This window comes from Mesoplodon mirus (assembly GCF_964341445.2).
Source record: "Mesoplodon mirus genome assembly, chromosome: 9".
Lineage (NCBI taxonomy): Eukaryota > Metazoa > Chordata > Mammalia > Artiodactyla > Ziphiidae > Mesoplodon > Mesoplodon mirus.
Window position 1 is genome coordinate 29305272 of NC_138985.1, and position 23092 is coordinate 29328363.

General features: G+C 46.0%; 1 protein-coding gene across 1 annotated transcript in view; it reads left to right on the plus strand.

The window, feature by feature from the left end:
• Nucleotides 1-1355: 1355 nt before the first annotated feature.
• OGDH (oxoglutarate dehydrogenase) overlaps nt 1356-23092 on the plus strand; it is a 74772-nt gene continuing 53035 nt past the window's right edge. The window contains exons 1-2 of the mRNA XM_082632844.1: nt 1356-1453; nt 15972-16220. Of these exons, the coding sequence (XP_082488970.1) occupies nt 15999-16220 (222 nt within the window). The 5' untranslated portion in view covers nt 1356-1453; nt 15972-15998. The remainder of the gene's footprint in view (nt 1454-15971; nt 16221-23092) is intronic.

Here is a 23092-nt window from a genome sequence, read left to right on the forward strand (position 1 = left end):
TCCCATACTACTATCTAGTTAATATAGTCTTAAAATGGAAAATTTTATTACAAAAGAAAACTTCTTTTTAAATTATATTCTTTTTTTAAAGATTTTTTTTCTTTTCTTTTTTTTTTTTTTTTTTTTGCGGTATGCGGGCCTCTCACTGCTGTGGCCTCCCCCGTTGCGGAGCACAGGCTCCGGATGCGCAGGCTCCGCGGCCATGGCTCACGGGCCCAGCCGCTCCGCGGCATATGGGATCCTCCCAGACCGGGGCACGAACCCGTATCCCCTGCATCGGCAGGCGGACTCTCAACCACTGCGCCACCAGGGAGGCCCTAAAGATTTTTTTTGATGTGGACCATTTTTATAGTCTTTATTGAATTTGTTACAATACTGCTTTTGTTTTGTTTTGCTTTTTTTTTGCCTGAGGCATGTGGGAATCTTAGCTCCCCGACCAGGGATCGAAGCTGCACCCCCCGCATTGCAAGGCGAAGTCTTAACCACTGGACCACCAGGTAAGTCCCCCAAAAGAAAACTTTTTATTACTGTAAATCAGAAAACCAGTATCACTTGCCATACATGTCAAAGATAAACTGTCACAAGTAAGGAAGACAAAGTAACAAGTTCTACCTATATTATTATCCACCAAAAGTTTTCAGCCTAATTTCTTATCTTTCTTTGGCAAAAAAGGGAAAGAAAAAGTGGAGCTAATGATACAGCAGCACGAAATGAGGCTTTCTCCTTGCTGTAATGAAGATAGAAGAACTGCAAGGACTTTCTCAGTATGTGATTGACTACAATTTACCATATTTCATCAAACCTGACCGTTTTTCCCCCACATTTTGAAATACAGCAGCATCTTACAATCGAGGTGTCCTAGTAACACTGTTTTTTCTTTTTCAGCAGTAAGTAAAATAACCTCTGAAAGCAGATGGCCATTTGTATTCGATGAAATGGCATGATAACACCGTCCATGCACCACGTGAAGGCCCCCGCGATCCCGCTGCCCACTTTGGGAAACCGTTGTGTCGGCGCTGGGGTCTCCTGGTTCTCACTCCCCCGGGCCACTACCTGCTGCGCCTCGAGCGCGCACGGCTGATCAAGGTTCCTTTCTGTCTGTCAGCACAGACTAGGTCAGCTCTCCATCAGAGAACTCCTGACAGCCCACTGCAGGAGACACTACTTAGCAACGTGCAGACCCCCTTTTCAGACCCGTCACGCATCCCGGTAGGGACCGGCCGGACGACTCCCAGCCGCAGCCTGGGTACCTGCACTGCTCCCCCAAAAACGCGCCAAGAGCAACGAGGCCGCAACTCTGTGACGTCAAGACCCCGCTCACGAGTTAGGGGCGGCCCCTCTCCTCCCAGGGCGGGGCGGCGTGCTGACGCCACACGCCGGGGCGGGGCCGAGAGTTTGGTGCCCCGGAGTGGGGTGTCGGCGCCTCATTCGGGTGGAGCTGAGCCGGAGACAGGTAGGCTCGGGCTGCAGCCGGGATCGGCCGGATTTGGGAGGCTCCGCGCCGGTCGGGCAGGAGGCGGGGGTCGCGGCAGGGAGCAAGGCCGCCGCGCCCTCGTTGCGGCCGGCGCCCCGGTGACAAGGAGTGAAGCTGGCTGGAGCGGGGCTGACGGGGGGAGGTGGGTGGGACGGGGCCTGACAGACGGGCGTGGCAGCCAATGGCGCGGCGGGTGCCTCCTGGCGGGCGGAGATTGGCGGGTGCGGGCGTGCGCAGAGGTCGCGCGGGGCGCGGAGCGGCGCTCCATTGGCTGTAGCGGACAGGGGGTGGGCCGCGCGGCGGATGTGAGGGAATGGGCGCCGCGGCGCGGGTGACCCCCAAGGTCGAGGAGGCGTCACGTGGGAGTCGCCCGGCAGTGTCCTCTCCCCACCCGGACGGTTGGAAGGGTGGCACGCCCTTGAAGAAGCTGCTGCGAATTGTGGGCAGTCCTCCCTTTCCAGAGCGCGGAGACGCTGGTCGGCTTCTGTCCGGGCTGATCCTTCGCTCCTGGGGTGAACCCTTGAGGAACGGATTACCTCGCAGTACCCCCACTTCTTCAGTACCCCACCGTACTAATCCTCCCTGTGTTCCTTGGGGTGACTCCCTTGAGGAGCGGATTACCCCTCAGTATCCTCTGTGTTCAGTACCCGCTGTATCCATCCTCCCTATCCTCTCCTGGGGTGAACCCTTGAGTGGATTGGATTACCCCGCAGCATTTACCTTCCTCAGTATCTCTGCTGTCCTCAGCACGCACCGTACCCATTCTCTCTGTGCTCCTCAGCGTGACGCCCCTGATGAGTGGATTACTTTGCCGCACCCTACCGTACTCCGTACCTATATACTCAGGATCCCTCCATACTCAGCACCCTCGGTACCCATCCTCTCTGTGAGCTCTTTGGGGTGACACCCTTTATGAGTAGAATACCCTGCAGTACCCTACCGTACTCAGTACGCCACCATACTCCTCTTTCTTCCAGGGGTTTGATAGCTCCTGTTGAGATGAAGTGCATTTCCTCGAGGAACACACTAGTGTACCTTTTCCCTTTTACCTGATGTCCGCGTACCTTGGGTACCGAGACTTAGAAAACCGGTGGCGAGAGACTGAGTAGATAAGAAACTGCTTTCTCTGCTTTTCGCCCAGAACAGATGACTCAGGCCTGAGGTGTGAACTCTGTCCTGGGGTTTCTCTGTGCCTTGTTCTGCAGTCCAGCGCTTTGAAGCAGGGACTAGAGGCCCACTTCCACGTACACTGCTCTGAGCAGCTTTAGGATGAATCACCTGGGATGAAGCCTTGTTTGCACTGTGTCAGGACGTGCAGCAGTCCAACCGCACAGATTTTTGTGCAAGACCTGCGCGGTATAAAAATATATAATACTATTCTAGCTTTGCATATTAGCTGAGGACTAGCTCTTGAAAGTTGGAGAAATATCAGAGTATCCTGATTATATTTTTGAGAGCAGTTTCCAAGTTTCGAGTACTTTTTTTTTCCTTAACAGCTTTATTGAGATACAATTCATGTATCATACAATTCACTCTTTCGAGTATGCAGTTCAGTGGTTTGTAGTGTATTTACAGTATGCAGCCATCTCCAAATTTCAGCATGCGGGATCCGAGATCCAGCCCCGGGCCCCCTGCAGTGGAAGCACAGAGTCTTAACCACTGGACTTCTGGGAAAGTCCCAAAATTCAATTACTTTTAAAGACTAACTTTAATTTCAGAAATATGAATTTCTGTTGATTTCATTTAAATTTGAATGCACAGTTTATTAAATGTGAAATATTTACCGTTTTTATTACATGTATATCTTGCATATACATCTATGTGTTTCACATCTGCTTTTAATCAGTCTTACTCCTCACTGCCCCATTTGACGAAAGTACTGTATCGTCTCCATTAAAATTTTTAGGTAGTTTTATTTTGGGATAATTGTACAATTATTGAGAAATTTATTTTAGAATGGTATAATTTTGAGAAATTGTACATGCAAATCTATTATATACAGTTATAACAAATGGTACAGAGAGGTCTCAGTGTCCCTTTACCCACTTTTCTCAAATGATAACATTCTACAAAAACTACAGTATTATATCACGACCAGGTATTGACATTGATAGCAGTCAAAATGAAGAACATTTCTATCACCACAAGCATCCCTCCTGTTACCTTTTTATGGCCATACCCACTTCCATCCTGCTTCCAATTCCTTAGCTTCTGGCAACCACTAATCTGTTTTCCATTTCTGTAATTTTGGCGTGTCAGGAATGTTACATAAGGAGACTCATACAGTAAGTAACCTTTTGGGGTTGGCTTTTTTCACTAAGTGTAATTCTCTGAAAATGATTGCAGGGTGTTTTCTGTGTCAGCAGTTTGTTCCTTTTTATGCGTCCAGGCTATTGATATACCACAGTTGATTTAACTCTCCAACCATTGAAGGACGTCTGGATTGTTTCCGTTCTTTGGCTATTAAGCTGTTATAAACATTTATGTACAGGCTTTTATGTAAACATAAGTTTTCATTTCTCTGAGGTAAATGTCCAGGAGTGTAATCACTAGGTCATATGGTGGTTGCACGTTTAGTTTTTTTTTTTTTTTTTTTTTAGAAATAGACAAACTTTTCCAGAGTGACTGTACCATTTTACATTCCCACCAGTAATGTATTTGTGACCCAGTTTCTCCATATTCTTGCCAGCGTTTGGTGATGTTATCATTTTCTAAAATTTTAGCCTTTCTAATAGATGTGTAGTGATTGTGGTTTTAATTTGCATTTCCCTTATGTCTAGTGATATTGAATGTCTTTTCATGTGTTTATTTGCCATGGGTATATCCTCTTCAGTGAAATACCTCTTCATATCTTTTGCCCATTTTGTAATTGGATCATTTGCCTTTTTTAATGTTTCATTTTGAGAATTTCTTATACATTCTAGTCCTTTCCTGGATATGTGGTTTGCAGATATTTTCTCTAGTCTGTAGCTTGTCTTTTCATCTTCTTAACAGTATCTTTTGCAGAGCAAAAACTTTTAATTTTGATCAAGTCCTGTTGATGAATTTTGTCTTTTATGTGTTGTGCTTTTTTTTTTTTTTTTTTTTTTTTTTGTCGTATGTGGGCCTCTCACTGTTGTGGCCTCTCCCGTTGCGGAGCACAGGCTCCGGACGCGCAGGCTCAGCGGCCATGGCTCACGGGCCCAGCCGTTCCGTGGCATGTGGGATCTTCCCTGACCGGGGCATGAACCCGTGTCCCCTGCATCGGCAGGCGGACTCTCAACAACTGCGCCACCAGGGAAGCCCTGTTGTGCTTTTAGTGTCAAGTTAAGAACTCTTTGCCTGGCTCTAGTTTCTCTTACATACTTTTTAAAAAGTTTTATAGTTTTGTGTTGTACATTTAAATCTATAATCCATTTTGAGTTGATTTCTATATAAGGTGTGAAGTCTAGTTTGAGTGTTTTCTTTCTTTTCTTTTCCTTTCATTCTTTCTTTTTTTTTTTCCCTCCCCATAGGTATCCAACCAGCAGCATTTGTTGAAAAGACTGTTCTTTCTCCATTGAATTGCTTTTGTTCTTTTGTCAAAAATCAGTTGGTTGTGCTTGTATGGGTCTGTTCTAGAGTTCTCTGTTCTGTTCCATTGGTCTTTTTGTCTATTTCACCATCAGTACCACAAGTCTTGATTATTGCAGCTACATAATAAATCTTGAAATTAAGTAGATTGGTTCTTCCCACTTCATTATTCTTTTTCAAAATTGTTTCAGCTGATCTAATTCCTTCGCCTTCCCATATAAATTTTAGCATAATCTTGCCTATATCTATAAAAATTCTTGCTGGGATTTTGATAGGAATTGTGTTAAAGTTGTTTATCAATTTGGAGATAACTTCTTTACTATGTTCAATCTTCCAGTCCTTAAACAAGGTATGTCTATTTATTTAGGTTTTTTCTTTCCTTCATCAGTGTTTTCTAGTTTTTAGCATGCAAGTCCTGAACATGTTTTGTTAGACTTATACTATTTCCTTTAAAAAACTTTTTGTTTTCATGTGTCTGTTGATAGTTTGTAGAAATACAGTTGTTTTTTGTATATTTACCTTGTATCCTGTGACCCTGCTGAATTCACTTATTAGTTCTATAAGTGTTTTTGTAGATTCCTTGAGATTTTGTCATAGATATTCATGTCATCTACAAATAGTAGTTTTATTTTTTACTCTCTGATACATACGCTTTTTAGTTCCTTTTCTTGCCTTATTGCTCTGGCTGCAACTCTCAGTGCTACGCTGAGTAGTAGGGATGAGAGTGGACATCCTTTCATTGCTCCCAGTTTTAAAAAGATGCGTTCAGTCTTTCACCATTAAGTATGTGTTTGCTGTAGGCTTTTGTGGATGCTTTATATTAAGTTAAAGTTCCCCTTTATTCCTACTTTTCTGAGAGTTTTTATCATGGGTGTTGAATTTTATCAAGTGTTTATCTGCATCTATTGATATGAGCATGTGATTTTTCTTCTCTAGCCTGTCAGTATGGTAGATTACATTGCTTTTTGAATATTGAACTAGCTTACATCCCTGGAAAAAACCCCGTTGGGTCATGGTGTATAATTATATTTATATATTGCTTAATTCTATTCGCAATATTTTGTCAAGGTTATGTATTTATTTATTTATTTGCATCTGTATTCATGAGGAATATGAGTTTAAAGCTTTTTTTTCCTTTTTCTTTTTTCTATCTTTGTCTGGATTTCATTTCAGGGACATACTAGCTTCATGAAATGAATTGGTAAGTTCTCCTCCTTGTATTTTCTGGAAGAGATTGTGTAGGGTTGGAGTTAATTAATCTTTAAACATTTGATAGAATTCTGTAGTGAAACCATCAGGGCCTGGAAATAATGTTTTCTTTTTTTTTTTTTTTTTTCTGCACTGCGTGGCTTGCAGGATCTTAGTTTCCCAACCAGGGATCGAACCTGTGCCCCCTGCAGTGGAAGTGCAGAGTCCTAACCACTGGACTGCCAGGGAATTCCCTGGAAATTACTTTTTCAGGAGCTTTTAAATTACATGTGAAATTTCTTTAATAGTTATTTCAAATTGGGTCAGTTGTGGTAGTTTGTACTTTCATTGAGTTTCTCTGTATCCTTGCTGACCTCATGTCTAGCTTTTCCATCTCTTGTTGAAAGGGGGGTTGAAGTTTCCAACTATAATTGTAGGTTTGTCTTTTTCTCCTTTCTCTCTTTTTTTTTTTTTTTTTTTTTTTTGTGGTATGCGGGACTCTCACTGTTGTGGCCTCTCCCGTTGCGGAGCACAGGCTCCGGACGCACAGGCTCAGCGGCCATGGCTCACGGGCCCAGCCGCTCCGCGGCATGTGGGATCCTCCCGGACCGGGGCACGAACCCGTGTCCCCTGCATCGGCAGGCGGACTCTCAACCACTGCGCCACCAGGGAAGCCCCTCCTTTCTCTTTTATTGGTTTGATTCACATATTTTGCAATTATGTTGTTTGGTGTGTACACATTTAGAATTGCTATATCCTCTTAGTGGATTAACCATTTGTCATTAATATCTCTGTGTCTGGTAATTTTCTTTGCTCTGATGTCTACTTTATCTGATAATAATATAGTCCTTCTGCTTTCCTTTGATTAATGTTTTCATGGTATATAATTTTTCATCCTTTCACTTCCAACCTTCCTGTACTGTTACATTTGAAGTTTCTTATATTATTGGATCCTGTTGTTTTATCCAGTCTGCCAATCTCTGTTTTCTAATGGTTGTATTTAGGTCACTTACATAACATATCAAGTAATTATTGATACATTAGGACTTAAGTCTGCCATTTTATCCTTTATTTCCTCTTTTGTTTTTTGTTCCTCTGCTTTCTTTATCTTGACTTCTTGTGGGTTACTTGAACACATTTTAAAATTCTGCTTTTATTTATATGTAGTGTTTTTGAGTATATCTGTTTGTGTAGCTTTTTTAGTGGTTGTCTAGGTATTATGTAGACATAGTTTATCACAGTATACTGGTGTCATCATTTTATCAGTATGAAGTATAGAAACCATATCTCTGTTTACATCACTTTATCCTACTCCACTTAAAATTGTCTTTTAACACATTTTTGACTGGAGACGTATTATGGCCACAGGCGTTAGTTTCTGCAAAAATCCCCCAGTCAGTAATGTGTTAAATATTTCCTTTACAGACATATCATTAGAACCACATCAGATGTGTTGAAATTTTTGCTTCATCAATCACACATCATTTAGAAGATTTCTAGAGGAAAAGGAAATTATATTTACCCATATATTGTCTTTCTGTTGTTCTTTCTTTCTTCATGATGTTGCAAGATTCCTTTTATCATTTACTTTCTGTTTACAGGATTTCCTCTAGCCATTCATTTTGGGTAGGTCTTCTGGCAGCAGATTTTTTTAGTTTTTCTTCATCTAAGAAGACCTTTATTCCCCTTTTGTTCCTGAAGGATATTTTTGCTGGATATAGGATTCTGGATTAACAGTTATTTTCCTTCAACACTTGAAAAGTGTTATGCCACTTTCTCCTGGCCTCCATAGTTTCTGGTGAGAAATATGCTATTCAAGTTGTTTGTAGTTTTCAAAAGCTTGTGATGGGTCTTGGAGTGGATTTCTTTGGGTTTATTTTGTTTGGGGTTCTCTCAGCTTCTTGAATCTATAGGTTTATGTCTTTTTGCCAAATTTGGGAAGTTTTCAGCCATTATTTGTTTGAATATGTTTTCAGCCCCTTCCTCTTTCTGCTCCTCCTGAGATTCTGGTGACATTTATATTCAGCATTAGGTCTTTTGTTATAGTCCCACATGTTCCTGAGGTCCTGTTCTTTTTTTTTTTTTCCCCCCAATCTGTTTTCTCTGTTCAGATTGTGAAATTCCTTTTGTTCATGTTTGTTCATGTTCATGTTCACTGTTTCTTCTTTCTTCAGTTTACCCTCTCCATCAGGTTTTTTCTTCTGGTTATTGTAATTTTCAGTTCTGAAGTTTCCGTTTGGTTCTCCTTTATGTTTTCTTTTTCTTTACTGAGGCTTTCTACTTTCATTTGTTTCAAGCATGTTCCTAGGTGCGTTTTGATGCTGGCTCTTTGAAAATCTTTGCCAGATAATTCTAACATCTGTGTCATCTTGGTGTTGGTGAGCTTCCTCTGACACTGCTGGGGGGGTAGGAGGTGCTGCCTGGTTATGGAGGTGGGGGCTCCTCACCTGGCCTCCTTGGTATCTGTGGGTAGGGACTCCTTGTTACTGCTGTGTGGGTGTAATTTCCCAATTACACCTTTGTGATTCCACCCTGCCTGGGAAGGGAGAGATGCTGCCCTGTTACTGCTGGGCGAGAGTAGAATCCAGGCTCCCTCCTAGATTGTTGGGGTGGGGATGGTGTCTCATTGTCACCTGGTGGGGATAGACGTCCCTGATCTCCTCTGACACTACCAGGTGGAGTGGGAGTGGGCCACAGTGTTTCTGTGGGGTTGGTTGCAGTAGAGTTGTTATTGTCTAAAACATTCTGTTCTGCTAGGCTGCCCCATTCCTGGTCCTTTGGCCAGAGATTTTACTGCAGCTTTTTTTTTTGGTCTACATTAGTTGGTATTTCTGGGTTGCCAGCTTCTTCAGCACCTAGCCTGGAATATATGAGGCAAAAGGAAAACAGAGAACTCAATGCTCAGTCTTTTTGGGCCCCAAGGTCCCTTCCCAGTCTCTCTCCTCTCCACCTTTCAGAGTCTTATGTTTTGTTTTGTGTTAAATGAAGCATCTCATGTTTTTAGCTGCATTTAGTGGGAAACAGAAGTCCTGTATGTGCTTTTTATTTTTATTTTTTATTTTTTTTGTGTGTGTGTGCTGTACACGGGCCTCTCACTGTTGTGGCCTCTCCCGCTGCGGAGCACAGGCTCCAGACGTGCAGGCTCAGCAGCCATGGCTCACGGGCCCAGCCGCTCCGCGGCATGTGGGATCTTCCTGGACCGGGGCAGGAACCCGTGTCCCCTGCATCGGCAGGCGGACTCTCAACCACTGCGCCACCAGGGAAGCCCCTTTTTATATTTTAAATAAATATTGACAAGTGTCCTTGCTTTCCATAACAATTTAATAATTTCTACTTTAACCAACACTTTTAAAAAGTGCCTATTTACCTATACCATACACCACTGCATTCAGGGCACCTTTGGTAACACAGTGCTGGTCTGGGAAGGATGGATCAGTCTTCAGACCCATGCACTGAAGCTTGTTTGGGGTTCCCACTTCAGAGGTGGAAGTGCCCCCCAGCAATCTGTTCAGCTACCCACTCCAAATTTACTTATGTTTAGTTTTACCTTGGGAACTTCAGCTTTTTAAGACATATCATTAGTTGTGGGGTGGGTTTTTTTTTTTTTTCTGGTAGGTTGTAGTCCTTTAGTCATAAACATACTTTTTTTTTAAATTAATTTATTTATTTTTGGCTGTGTTGGCTCTTTATTGCTGTGCACGGGCTTTCTCTAGTTGCAGTGAGTGGGGGCTACTCTTTGTTGCGATGCATGGGCTTCTCATTGCGGTGGCTTCTCTTGTTGCGGAGCACGGGCTCTAGGTGCGCGGGCTTCAGGAGTTGTGGCATGCAGCCTCAGTAGTTGTGGCTCACAGGCTCTAGAGAGCAGGCTCAGTAGTTGTGGCGCATGGGCTTAGTTGCTACACAGTGTGTGGGATCTTCCCAGACGAGGGCTCGAACCCGTGTCCCCTGCATTGGCAGGTGGATTCTTAACCACTGTGCCACCAGGGAAGTCCCATAAAAGTACTTTTAAAGTGTGCAAAGTTCTTTCATGTTTGCATCATAATTACAAAAAACATTGAGGGAGCAGAAGTGATTGCTTCCTTCACTTTATGGCAAAGGAAACTGAACATAGATCAGTGACACATTTAGGGCTCACACAGCAAGGAAGAGTCACTCTGCCTGTTTGCCCTGCAGGCTCAACCACCGTTTCTGTGTAATAATGACAAAATACCTTTGTAGTTTAAGAGTACTCTGCACTACCTCTCAATCTCTCAGTTTATGTTTGATGAGGCATCACAAGTGAAAGACGTTGCATTCTCTTGAGATTCTCAGCCAGTAAGAGAAAATTGGTACTTGTGCCCTCTCTGTACATAATGTCTTTGCATCACTGCTAAAACTAGAATAATGGATTAACAGCGATAGGTATGTAGCAAGCATTGTTTTCTTGATTCATCATGAAAATCTTAGTGAGTCCAAAACCAAAGAAAAGCAAAAAACAAAAAGCCTCTCAAGGTAAGGTTTTTTTTAATGGTTCTTAGGCAACACACAATGGTAACAATCATTTAATGATACATGTGCTTTTCCCTAAAAGACTCATGTCCTGAGAAATTGCCCAGGCTGTTTTTTCCTCTTTAATTACTCCTCTGCCTAGCCAGCATGAGGGTGGTAGACCTCGGAAGTCAGTTTATCTCCTCATCCTGTGAATGGGGAGGTGGCCTTGGGTAAGGTGTGTGCTGCCTGACTGGGGAATGTCCAGGCACAGATAAAGTTCTGTTTTATTTTCCTAAGGGCAGAGCGCTGAACCCTTAAAAACAAATTTTGCTTTGGTTTTGGGGTTTTTTTTAATGTTGTTTTTCTCAAATGTATAGATTTATACTTGCATCTTGAAATTAATGGGTTACAGATAGTGTCACTTTGTGTACTTTATTGATAGGGATAGGCTCGTTTATGTTTCTTCTTAGACTTTTTTAAAAACAACCTTACTGAGGGGCTTCCCTGGTGGTCCAGTGGTTGGGACTCCATGCTTCCACTGCAGGGGGGCGTGGGTTCTATCCCTGGTTGGGGAACTAGGATCCTGTATGCCGCACAGTGTGGCAAAAAAAATAAATAATAAAGTTTAGGTTTGGGCAAATCTGTTCACAAACATTTAAAAACAAAAACCTTTATTGCGGTATAATTCATATAGCATACAATTGACCCATTTAAATTGTACAATTTAACATTTTACAGTATATCAGAAGGTTGTGAAACCATCAGCATTATCTATCAATAGTTTTAGAACATTTTCATTCCCCACCCCCCCCCCAAAAAAAACCCCATACCCATTAGTTGTCATGTCTTATCCTTGCTACCCCCAGTCCTGGGCTTTCTGTCTGTATCAGTTTGCCTCTTTTCTTTCTTTCTTTCTTTATTTTGCGGTATGCGGACCTCTCACAGTTGTGGCCTCTCCCATTGCGGAGCACAGGCTCTGGATGCACAGGCTCAGTGGCCATGGCTCATGGGCCCAGCCACTCCACAGCATGTGGGATCTTCCCGGACCGGGGCACGAACCCGCGTCCCCTGCATCGGCAGGCGGACTCTCAACCACTGCACCACCAGGGAAGCCCCAGTTTGCCTCTTTTGAACATGTTCATATATATTTTATATGAAGTCATACAACATGTGTTTTTTGTGTGTGAATGACTGTTTTCACTTAAAAGTTTCACAGTTCATCTATGTTGCAAGAGATATCAACACTTCATTCCTTTACATTGCCTAATACTATTACGTGGTGTGGCTATACCACATTCTGTATACCCATTGATCAGTTGATGGACATTTGAGTTGTTTCCACTTTTTGGCTCGTATAACGCTGCAGTGAACATCCGTGTATAGGTCTTGTGTGGACGTATGTTTTTGTTTTTCTTGGTTGTATACCTAGGAGTGGAGTTGCTGAGTCATATGGTAATTCTATGTTTAACTTTTTGAGGAACTGCCAAACTGTTTTCCAAAGTGACTGCACCAGCTTAGATTCCCACCAGAATTGTATGAGGGTTCTAAATTCTTCATGTTCTCTCCAATACTTGCTTGTGTTGATTGTATCTAATCTAGTGGGCATGAAGTGGTATCTTGTTGTGGTTTTGATTTGCATTTTTTTCCCTAATGACTAATAATGTTGAGTATCTATCTTTTAATGTGCTTATTGGTCATTTGTGTGTCTTCTTTGGAAAAATGTTCGTATCCTTTGGCAATTTTTAAAAAATTAATCAGTTTATTTATTTGGCTGCGTCGGGTCCTAGTTGTGGCACGAGGGCTCTTAGTTGTGCTGCATGCAGGGTCTTCTCTGTGGCATGCAGGATCTTTAGTTGTGGCATGCAAACTCTTAGTTGCGTCATGTGGGGTCTAGTTCCCTGACCAGGGATCGAACCTGGGCCCCCTGCATTGGGAGCGTGGAGTCTTAACCACTGCGCCACCAGGGAAGTCACTTTTGGCAATTTTATTTTTATTTTATTTTTTAATTTATTTATTTTTGGCTGTGTTGGGTCTTCGTTTCTGTGCGAGGGCTTTCTCTAGTTGTGGCAAGCGGGGGTCACTCTTCATCGCGGTGCGCCAGCCTCTCACTGTCGCGGCCTCTCTTGTTGCAGGGCACAAGCTCCAGACGCGCAGGCTCAGTAGTTGTGGCTCACGGGCCCAGTTGCTCCGCGGCATGTGGGATCTTCCCAGACCGGGGCTCGAACCAGTGTGCCCTGCATTGGCAGGCGGACTCTCAACCACTGCGCCACCAGGGAAGCCCCACTTTTAGCAATTTTTTGATTGGGTTTATTTTTATTTTCATTATTGAGTTGTAAGAGTTCTTATCAGCTGTATGATTTGCAAATATTCCTTTTACTCTTAGACTGTCTTCTCTTTTTTGATGGTGTCCTTTGAAGCACGAAAGTTTTTATTTTGGTGAAGTCCAGTTTGTCTGTTTTTTTTGTTGTTTGTCCTTCTGGTGTCCTAACTAAGACACGTTGTTTGTCTCAAGGCTATGAAGATTTATTCCATTTTAACGTGGAAGTTATAAAACTTCTAAGAGTCTTACAGTTTTAGCTCTGACATTTAGGTCTTTGATCCATTTTGAGTTAATTTTGTATATGGTGTGAGACAGGGGTCCAAACTTCATTTTTTCACATGTGCATCTCCAGTTGCCCCAGCACCGTCTGTTGAAAAGACTATTCTTTCCCCATTGAGAATTTTTGGCCCCCTCGTCAAGTAGAAATATTGTTCTAAACCACAAGTCAGAACACTTGGACTTTTTGGACGACCCGAAGCTTTCATGAAAGTGTTTGAACAACTCAGTGTTTCTACCAAAAATGGTGCACTCTTCGTAATGTCGACTCTGGAATTGGAAGGATGGAATCTGAACCTACCAAACTCTGAAATGTATATACCTGCTGTCTGCTCTGCGGGTCCATCAGATCGTGGATAGAGAACAGCTGTTCCTGGTCTTCCCAGGGTGGAGGCCGGGGATGTTGAGCCATCTGCTGAAGGGCAGGTTTTCCGATGAGTCATCTTAAGGGAAGTTTGAAAACTGCTGTAACAGTGCTCGGCAGCACTGAGCTATCTGTCAGATTTGGTGACAGGTAACGTGGTCTGTTTCTAGTATCATATTGGGAGGACTGCATTGGCAAGAGCACATGAAATGAGCAGTTGTGTGCTTGTCAGTGTGGTGCCTGTTAATTGGTTTTCGCAGCAACTGAATAATGACAGTTAATGGCGGTGATGATACTAATGGAGGTGATGCTGCTGCTGTGTTCTAGGAGAAAACCCCAACTCAGAGGCCATCGAGTGTTTCAAGCTGCCTAGATAATAATGACATTGGAGGGAAAAAATGAGTTTTTCTTGGGACCTGAATTTTTTTTTAAATTAACGTGGAAAGCAGCAGAGGTAGTATTTTTGCCATCAGTGTCTTTCTTTGTCTGCCTGTTAGAGAAAATGGGAGTTTAGCTGGAGGGAGGAAGAACTACTGAAGTTACTTAACGTTAAAAAGAAAAGGAGTTCAGATTGCGTTCTGTAGCAAAATATAGGCTTGTTCATCTTTAATATTTAAGGAGCAAGTTTTTGTTTGTTGTTCAGTTTGTTTTTAAAGTACCTGTTCTGCTTTTCCCTTTTGCTGACCTGTCTTTTCTGAGCAGAACAGGCCAGACACTCTCTGTCAGTGTCCTTTATGCGTATTCTGATCATATTTGGCTTAAGAGGAAGGGTTCTTATAAACTGTGTAGAGGATAGTTTATGTAACATTTATTTCTGGGTAATTCTCAGCATGTCTCAGAGCTTGGATTTCCTTCAGGCAGGAGTGGAGGTGGGGTGTAATTCCAACTTTACAGCCAGGGCACTTGCTTTAAGGCAGATTTAAGGGCAACCATGTGTTAGGCCAGCAGGCGCCGTATCTCAGGGCAGAGGGCCGTGGTGAGTCTCATCCCTGCCCTGGGGCTCCCTTCCCACAGCCTCTTTCGCTCTGACTGGAAGGTGCCGGGATTTTTATGGGGAGAGGAACTGCACAGTGTCCATATCCCTTCCTGACTGGGTCCCTTCCCGGAGGCATCTGGATTCTGACGCATGCTTGGAAGTGGTTCAAGACCCCTCCGGGGACGGTCTAAACTCTTTCATGGTCTGGTGGGTGCATCAGCTGCTTTTGTAAAATGGCTAGTGTAGATGGAGTTACATACTAGATTTAGTAAAATTACAATCCTCAAACTCAAGGTCCATTCAACCTTGGGGAAAACTTAAACTCAGAAAGGTGACCTGTAAAACAGAAGAGCTAGCGCCTGCCTTCTAGGGAGTTGGTGGGGTTCGTGAAGAGTCCTAACATGTCAAGTTGATGACCACAGAGCGCCCCAAGGTAGGTAGACACTTGTGTAGTCACTGCTGCCCGTGCTTCCTCCTGCAGAGCCCACTACCTTGCTCGTCAGCCCTCCTCCCGCTCCCAGTCCCAGGAAGCGGGGCTCAGGACCCCTGGCTGTCCAGCTAGTCCACCTCTCCTGCCAGACAAGACGATCCTTGCTCATCCCCTGTGTTCTGCACACCTTTCCGCCTCTCTGTCTTTCCTCCTCCTGATTCTTATGTTTAGAATGCCTGCCGTTCCCGCCTCTCCAGAGCGAAATCCTCCCTGTCCTCCACGCCCTTCCCCAAGCTTTGCCAGCCGCTGGACAGGAGCACCTGGGAGGAGCGGGTTCTCCCATGGAGTTTTGTTGGCATTTTCTGTGCCTCTCAAGCGCTCAGTGCTGTCGCTGTGATTTTTAATTTTTTTTTCTGCTGCTCAAAGATAAATTATTTGAGGGTGAGCAAAATATTTTTCCAATGTCTCCGTGTTCTCCAGAATACCATGAGTCCAGCGGGTACTCGGTAGTCTCCGGATAGATTAGAAAGTATCTTTCTCATTTTACAATTAATATTAATCTAATCATTAATTAATCTTTGTTGCCTTTTCCTATAATTGTTTTATACAACGTATAAACTTACAGGGCGTCACATATTTATCATGATATATCGTATCCCTCACACTACATTGAAACTTGCAGGCGAAGACCATAACCTCTGCAGCCGTGTTCTCTCCTCCCCACGTCGAGCACAGACCCTGTACATAGGAGGTTGGTCAGTTTGACTACCTCATGCTGTGTCGTGCTCTCTGAAGCGGGGCACGCGGCCACAAATGCATTTATAGGGTCTTTCTCCTCCAGCCACAGTCTGCGAGGTTTTCCCCCTGTAGCCTTGTCTGCTACAATGCTCTTTCTAACTTTTCTTTCTTTTTTTGGTGCAGACAGTCGTGAGAGACTTCCGGACAAGAATGTTTCACTTAAGGACTTGTGCTGCTAAGTTGAGGCCGTTGACGGCTTCCCAGACTGTGAAGACATTTTCACAAAACAGACCAGCAGCAGCTAGGACGTTTGGGCAGGTCCGGTGCTATACTGCCCCCGTTGCTGCGGAGCCCTTCCTCAGCGGGACTAGTTCGAACTATGTGGAGGAAATGTACTATGCTTGGTTGGAAAACCCCAAAAGTGTACACAAGGTAAGGCCCAGAGGAGCAGGTGTCTTCTTATGTTTGGAGTCTTGGCCCATGGTGGCTGGCCGTCCAGGTAAGTGCATGTGTTCTGAGGACCGTCGAGAAGGAAGGCAGGCAGGTGGCTGGAAGCCCCACCGACCCGAGTTCTCTGCGTCAGCCCAGCTCGGCCGTCACACCAGGCCCAACCGGAACCGCCTTCTCTGGAGGGGCGTGTCCCTCTTTCCGAGCGCGGCGTGCTCAAGGCCTTGCTCCCTGGAACAGCCAACGTGTTAAACCGGCAAGGATGTGGAGAAGCGCTTGCACCACTCCCAGGCTCTCACCAAGGCTGCTGCAGGATGGTGATGCTGCAGGAAGGAAGCCCACGGAAGGAAAGGCCCCGCAGGAAGCTCCTCTGTCCCACTGTCCTCGGAACACCTGAAAACCAGTTCATGTGATTTCTGTATAAATGACATTTTAGATCAGTATGTTCACGTTGTTCTCTTGTATTTGAAAGTCAATTCTGTGAAGGCTTCCTTCTAAATTCTCTGTGTTAACCGGTGAGGCTCTTCCTTAGAGCCTCTCTCTTCACACGTTTACTTGATACAGAGCGTGCCTAGTGGGAGAACTTCTTCACAGCATTTTGGCCAGTGATATTTATGGGTTTTGATGACTGTTCCTTGGTTTTCAGGTCAGGCAGCTGGCCCAGCAGAAGCTGGAGGGTAGATCCCCAAGTTGCTCAGACCCCTTGTGCCCCATGGCGGGGTGTGTGAAGGAGACAGTATGTGTGAGGTGCTCAGGGTCTGCGCAGAGGAAGGGCCCACCGGAGGCTGGCTGTCGTCACTGTTGATCTGGCTCTTTCCTTGTGAATTTTGGGGACTTGTTATCTAAAGGCGGCCTGCTTCCATTGGGCCCTTGAGCGTGAGCTTTACCCTTTTACCCTGAAGCACTAGTGACATTTAGATTGGGTACGTTTGACTGCGGGAGCCAGCAGCCCCGTTTCATCAGGAATGCCGCCTCTGGGTCTGAACCTCCTTGCCCAGCAAGGTTTCCATGGCAACCTGGAAGCTGCATTGCTCCATGAGCAAGATGAGACCTGGTTTCCTATGGGAGGAGATCTGCGGTGTGTTTCCCAAGACTGTAGACAAATGCACTGCCCGGAAAGAAGTGCCTCTGCCTGTGATGTCAGATATTAGTGGTTTCTGAAGACAGTTGCTACAAGGTTATCGCTCAAATAAACCTAGCTGAGAGGTTTCAGAATCAGACTTTCATCTTGTGTCCAGGCTGTCCCTTGCCTTCCTTTTCTCAGACGTAACCTCTTTATGGAACCAACCAAGTCTTCTTAAGTTATATTTGGTTTTGGGGAGAATAGCACGTGAGTGAGCTATTGCGAGTTAACAGGGATCTAGGTCGGGGAACGTCCGTGTGTGAATGCCTGGTGTCGCGGGAATGGGTTGCAGTGGAGAGGCACACTGTGGCTCTGTGGTGCAGAGCTCTGGAAAGTGGGGCTGAAAGCATCACAGTGGCTGTTACCATTATTAGTATTTGTATTAATATCGTTATCGTTATTGCTTAAAAAAATTGTTTAAAACACTTATTCTGTAGAGCAGTTTTAGGTTTATAGCAAAATTGAGGGGAAGGTACAGAGATTTGCCATGTACCCCCTGCCCCCCACATGCAGTCTCCCCGCCATCAACATCCCCCACCAGAGTTACAACATTTGTTATAATTGATGAACCTACATTGACGTGTCATCATCACCCAAAGCCCATAGTCTACATTAGGGTTCACTCTTGATGGCGTGTGTTCTGTGGTTTTGGACAAATATATAATGCCATGTATCACCATTATGTATCATAGAGAGTATTTCCACTGCCCTAAAAATGCTCTGTGCTCCGCCTATTCTTTTTTTTTTTTTTTTTTGCGGTATTCGGGCCTCTCACTGTTGTGGCCTCTCCCATTGCGGAGCACAGGCTCCGGATGCGCAGGCTCAGCGGCCATGGCTCACGGGCCCAGCCGCTCTGCGGCATGTGGTATCTTCCTGGACCGGGGCACGAACCCGTGTCCCCTGCATCGGCAGGTGGACTCTCAACCACTGTGCCACCAGGGAAGCCCGCTCCACCTATTCTTGAAAAGGATTTTTATCACATGGTGTCGAGGAAGGTAACACTTGGGGGTTCTTTGGCTTCATGGGAGGGTCACCATGTCCATCTGTCCCAGGGATGAGGACAGCACAGTGAGAGTACTGACAGGCACAGAGGCAGCCTGCTGAGGAAGAATGCAGAGTGAGGATTGGGTCCCTGGGCTCCGCAGGTCAGAGCAAGCATCTCTTTAGCACCTCTTTGAGAGATTCTGCGGGGGATATGGGTAAAGGATCTCAAAAAAGGACTTTTCAGTTTAATACGAGAATACATGCAGGTTGGCGTCTTTGGGCCAGATTTTATGTGCTGGTTTCTGTTGTCAGGATTCTCCAGGGCACAGCGTCTCCTTGAGGGAGAGGGACAGGATGGTGTAAATCAGTGGACATTTACAATAGCAGTGTCCCTCCGCGGCCATCCCAGCAAAGTGGACTTGATCACCTCTCCAAGTTGAATTAGGACCAATACCTATTGTATGCTCATTTTTTGAGGGACAGGATCCAGAGCTTTCATCAGATTTTCAAAGGCATTTGTGACCCACGGAAGGCCTTGGAAATCGTTGGCTTTATTAAGAATGCTTTGTGCTCTGTGTTAGAAAAAATAGTTTAGGGAGAGATAAAGAAAATTAGGTTTTAAGATTTAGATTGATCATCTTTCTGATCTCTCATTTCTGCATCAGATAAGGGATGTCAAATTCCTTGTCCTGAGAGTTGGTTCCGTCATCATTCTCTTCCCTCCCTTTGCAGAGGGCTTATGAGGAACTGCTAGGACTGAATTTTTTTGTGTCCAGCAGAAACAGCACAAATTTAGCATCTCCCCCTCCCTGCCCTTCTATACTCTGCTTTCCTATTATTTTTTAAACTTTTTATGATGTTTTCAAACATACAATAGGAGTGTCCATTACAAATTGACACTTAGCATCTACCTCTACAAGGATCAGATTATGAGCTCTGCAGCTGCCGACCTCCAACACCCCCTGAAAGGAGTTCAGGGGGTGGAGATCAGGAATGAAGCACTCTGTGCTCTGGGAAAAGCTGGGAGAACAGGTCTTCAGATAGATATTTTCAGGAGAAGATTTTATGAGCCCAATTCTGTCATCTCCCTGTATCTGGAGAAGCACTAAAATCCTTCATGGTGCCGTCTGCTCCTCGAGACTAGCAGAAACCTTCTGCAAAAACTCTGTGCTCGATCGCATGGACTCCCCCTTCACCAAAATCACAAATACACTGACCTTCCCCCCCACCTCTTTAGAGCAGTTTCTCAGAGCTATCTGAAATGCTGTCTCCCGAGCTCTAGTCCTCATTTTGCCCCAAATAAAACTTAACTCACAACTCTCACGTTGTGCTTTTTTTTTCTTCCCCCAGTTGACAGGAGTGTGAAATGAACCTCTGTGAGGAGACCCATCATGCAACTTCACTAGCTCTCTGCAGTTTGCCAGTCTTTAGAAATCTATTCCTTCCCCACTTACTTTCTGTCATAAATGTATCTGAGTGTCTCTGTCAAGGGAATGGTTTCTTCACCACACCTAACAAAATTAACAAGATACTTCTCTAATACTATAATCTCATTCTCAGTCTACATTCAGCTGTTTGTGATTATCTTAAAGCTGCCCTTTCACGTTTGACTTTATAATTTACTTTATAATTTTGTCGTATCCCTATTTTTAAAGAAAACTTTTAGGGCTTCCCTGGTGGCACAGTGGTTGAGAGTCCGCCTGCCGATGCAGGGGACACGGGTTCGTGCCCCAGTCCGGGAAGATCCCACATGCTGCGGAGCGGCTGGGCCCGTGAGCCGTGGCCGCTGAGCCTGCGCGTCCGGAGCCTGTGCTCCGCAACGGGAGGGGCTGCAGCGGTGAGAAGCCCGCGTACAGCAAAAAAAAAAGAAAACTTTTATTTCTAAATGTTTAATGGTGAATGTTATGTTTGTGGTAGAGTAATCAAGCAGTTCAGGGGTGCAAGCCCCCAAGCGCTCCCCCTGCATCTGCGCCCAGTTACCTGGCTGGCCCAGGGTCTGCCTTTGCACCCTGTCTCGCCGTCCCTCTGCTCTTCGTCCCTTGGCGTGGTCCTGTCCTAGACAGCCATCTCTTCCCCATCATTCTCTCCAGTCCGGCCTCTGCGCTCCAGTCTTAAACACCTTGTCAAGTGTAGCTCGCCCCTTGCCCCCCTAGGACCATCAGCCAGGGCCTGTTCTGTCAGCATGCGAAGCCCTCCCTCATTAAGCTCTTGGCCATGTTGGGGACGAGTCAGATGGTGGCATCTTATTTTTATTTATGTCTTAAAAACAGAGTCAAAGTCAGATTGCCCTTCTTAGTGTTTCATACAGGCAGGTAATTGAGAGTTGGCTGAGCCCTCACCTGGCCCCTCCTGTGCAGCAGAGACAGGTGCCCGCCCTCACATCCACCCCCGCCACAGTCACAGCGTGGTGTCAGCCCTGCGGGGAGGACCCAGGGTCGGGCCCTGTGCCCTCTCCACCCTGTGGTGCCCTTTGTGCCCCTGCTCACTGGGCCACCACGGCCATGCTTGGTGCATCGGAGCTTCCTTCCCCTGCCTGGGCCTTCTGAGTGACCTCTGCCCACTTCCTAAAAGCCCGTCTTCCTCGTCTTGCTGACTGCGTCCATTTCCTCTCCTGCCTTCTGCGGGCCAGCTCACACGTGTAGTAACAGCTCTCTGGTCCAGTGTGGTCACCACAAGAGCTCTGTGTGGCGCACTCTCGGTCCCACCTCTCTGTGCTCGGCCATGCCACCCTTCTGGGCTGGGCACTTCTGCTTCTTCCTTCCATGCTCATGAAACACAGTGCTGTTATTTTCTGTAATTGATCCAGACAAGCAGAGCAGAAACAGACACACGTTGTCCCCAGTATGGGGTGGCACCGTTCCTTTTCATTCTGCAGCTTTGAAACTGCCTTGGCTGCACTTTAAAAACTCAGCCGCGGTTCGCCCCAGTTCTTTGCCGGCCTTGGGGAAAAGCACACATGTGGTATATACTTCATGGGCTTTCAGTGATCGAGGCTGTTAAACCTCACTTTGAAGTTCCCCCTCCATACTCAGCTTCCTAAATCAGGATGAATCTCAACCCTGGTGACCTTTTGTGTTAAATCGACTAAACCAACTAAGAGCACCTTCTCTATCTTCAGTGTAGTATTTTACTCTTAAAGGATTTGTGTTTATACCGTCAGGGACATAAAATTGACACCTTTGGAAAGTGTAAGGGTCCTGAAGCAGTGCCTTCACCTTATGTGTGTAGCAGTTCGCAGCTCGTGATAGTTTTATTGGAGGACTGAGTCGACTGGCTGCCAGGAGGTATGAGTGTGCAGGGCCCGCTAGCTCGCGGGCCCGTGGGGACTTCAGTAAGCTGAGCACAGTTAGAATACAGAGTAAACCCCACCGGCTTCTGCAGGGACACGCCAGTTGTTCTGAGTTTTGAAGGGTAAGGAAGGGGCCTGGCCAGGGACAGGGTGGCTGTACCCAGAAGAGGCACGTGTGAAGGCAGAGGGCTGCAGGGGCTCGGGAAGGGTCGGGGGGCACTCAGCGAGCACTTACAGAAGCTCTTGGGAGGCTCGGTGCCAGGAGCCCAAGGCAGCAAAGCGAAGACCAGCAGTTTGAGCTGCGACATATGTGGAGAGGCCCCGAGATCAAGCCGAAGGGTGTTGGCTTAGTTTGCGAAACGCTGTGGGAGTGTGGACCCCTGAGCAGTTGGCAGAAAGTGAGGGTGTCAGGCACTGATGGAGAGCTAACAGCCTGCGGTGGCCGGAGGGCGGGCTGGGAGTAAAGGCGTGCTGCATCTTTGGGAGCATGATTTTTTAATGACTATCCTTTTGTACTGTATTTTAAGCAAGAATCGTGGGTTTTTAAATGTCAGTGATAACCGGAGAGAGAGATCCAGAGCGACCTCAAGGGGAAGGTGGACACCAAGAGCAAGAAAGGAGCGAGTCAACCTCGGGGCCGGGGCAGCTCCTTTTTTTTTTTTTTTTTTTTTTGGTCGCACCAGGTTTTAGTTGTGGCAGGTGGACTCTTTAGTTGTGGCATGTGAACTCTTAGTTGTGGCATGCATGTGGGATCTGGTTCCCTGACCAGGGATTGAACCCCGGCCCCCTGCGTTGGGATCGCAGAGTCTTATCCACTGCACCACCGGGGAAGTCCCTGGGGCAGCCCTTGAGAAGGGCGCAGCGAGCTCTGCCCCAGCCGCCTGCCTGGCGCCTCCTCTCTGGGGAAAGAAAGAAGGAGCGCGTTGTCAGCCGGAGGTGTTCTTTGGGGCCTTTCCCAGAAAGGGGCTGTGGTGGTGATCACATTGTCAGCCCAGAGCCTCTAGGCCACTCACTCCCCGACTCCGCCTGTGCCAGACCCCCACGAGGGGTCTGAAGGTCTGCTGGGCTCTGGGCTCTGCCGCCCGTGGGCAGGTTGTGAGTTTAGGGCCTTCTCTCTTAAGTGGTCTCGACTCGCAGAGCCAGAATTCTCTCGGAGCCTGAGGCTTGGCTCAGCTGGGCTAGGTCCTCCAGGTGGGGCCATCCACTAGGCGCATGGGGACCAGATGCCCACTGTGGTCCCGCACAGCCACCCTTGAGAGTTGCAATTCTCGGTTGACAGAATGCACTGTTGGGTGCGGACAGCCAGACAGAGGGCAAGGGCTCTCACTTCCTGAGGAATGCCAGAAAAACTGTGCATGAGAGCCGTCACAGGCGTCCTGCATATAATATTTTCATGCAGTAAAAGTCTGGTTTCTATGAGCGTTTGTGTAATAAACCACCCCAAAACTTGGCAACTCGAAA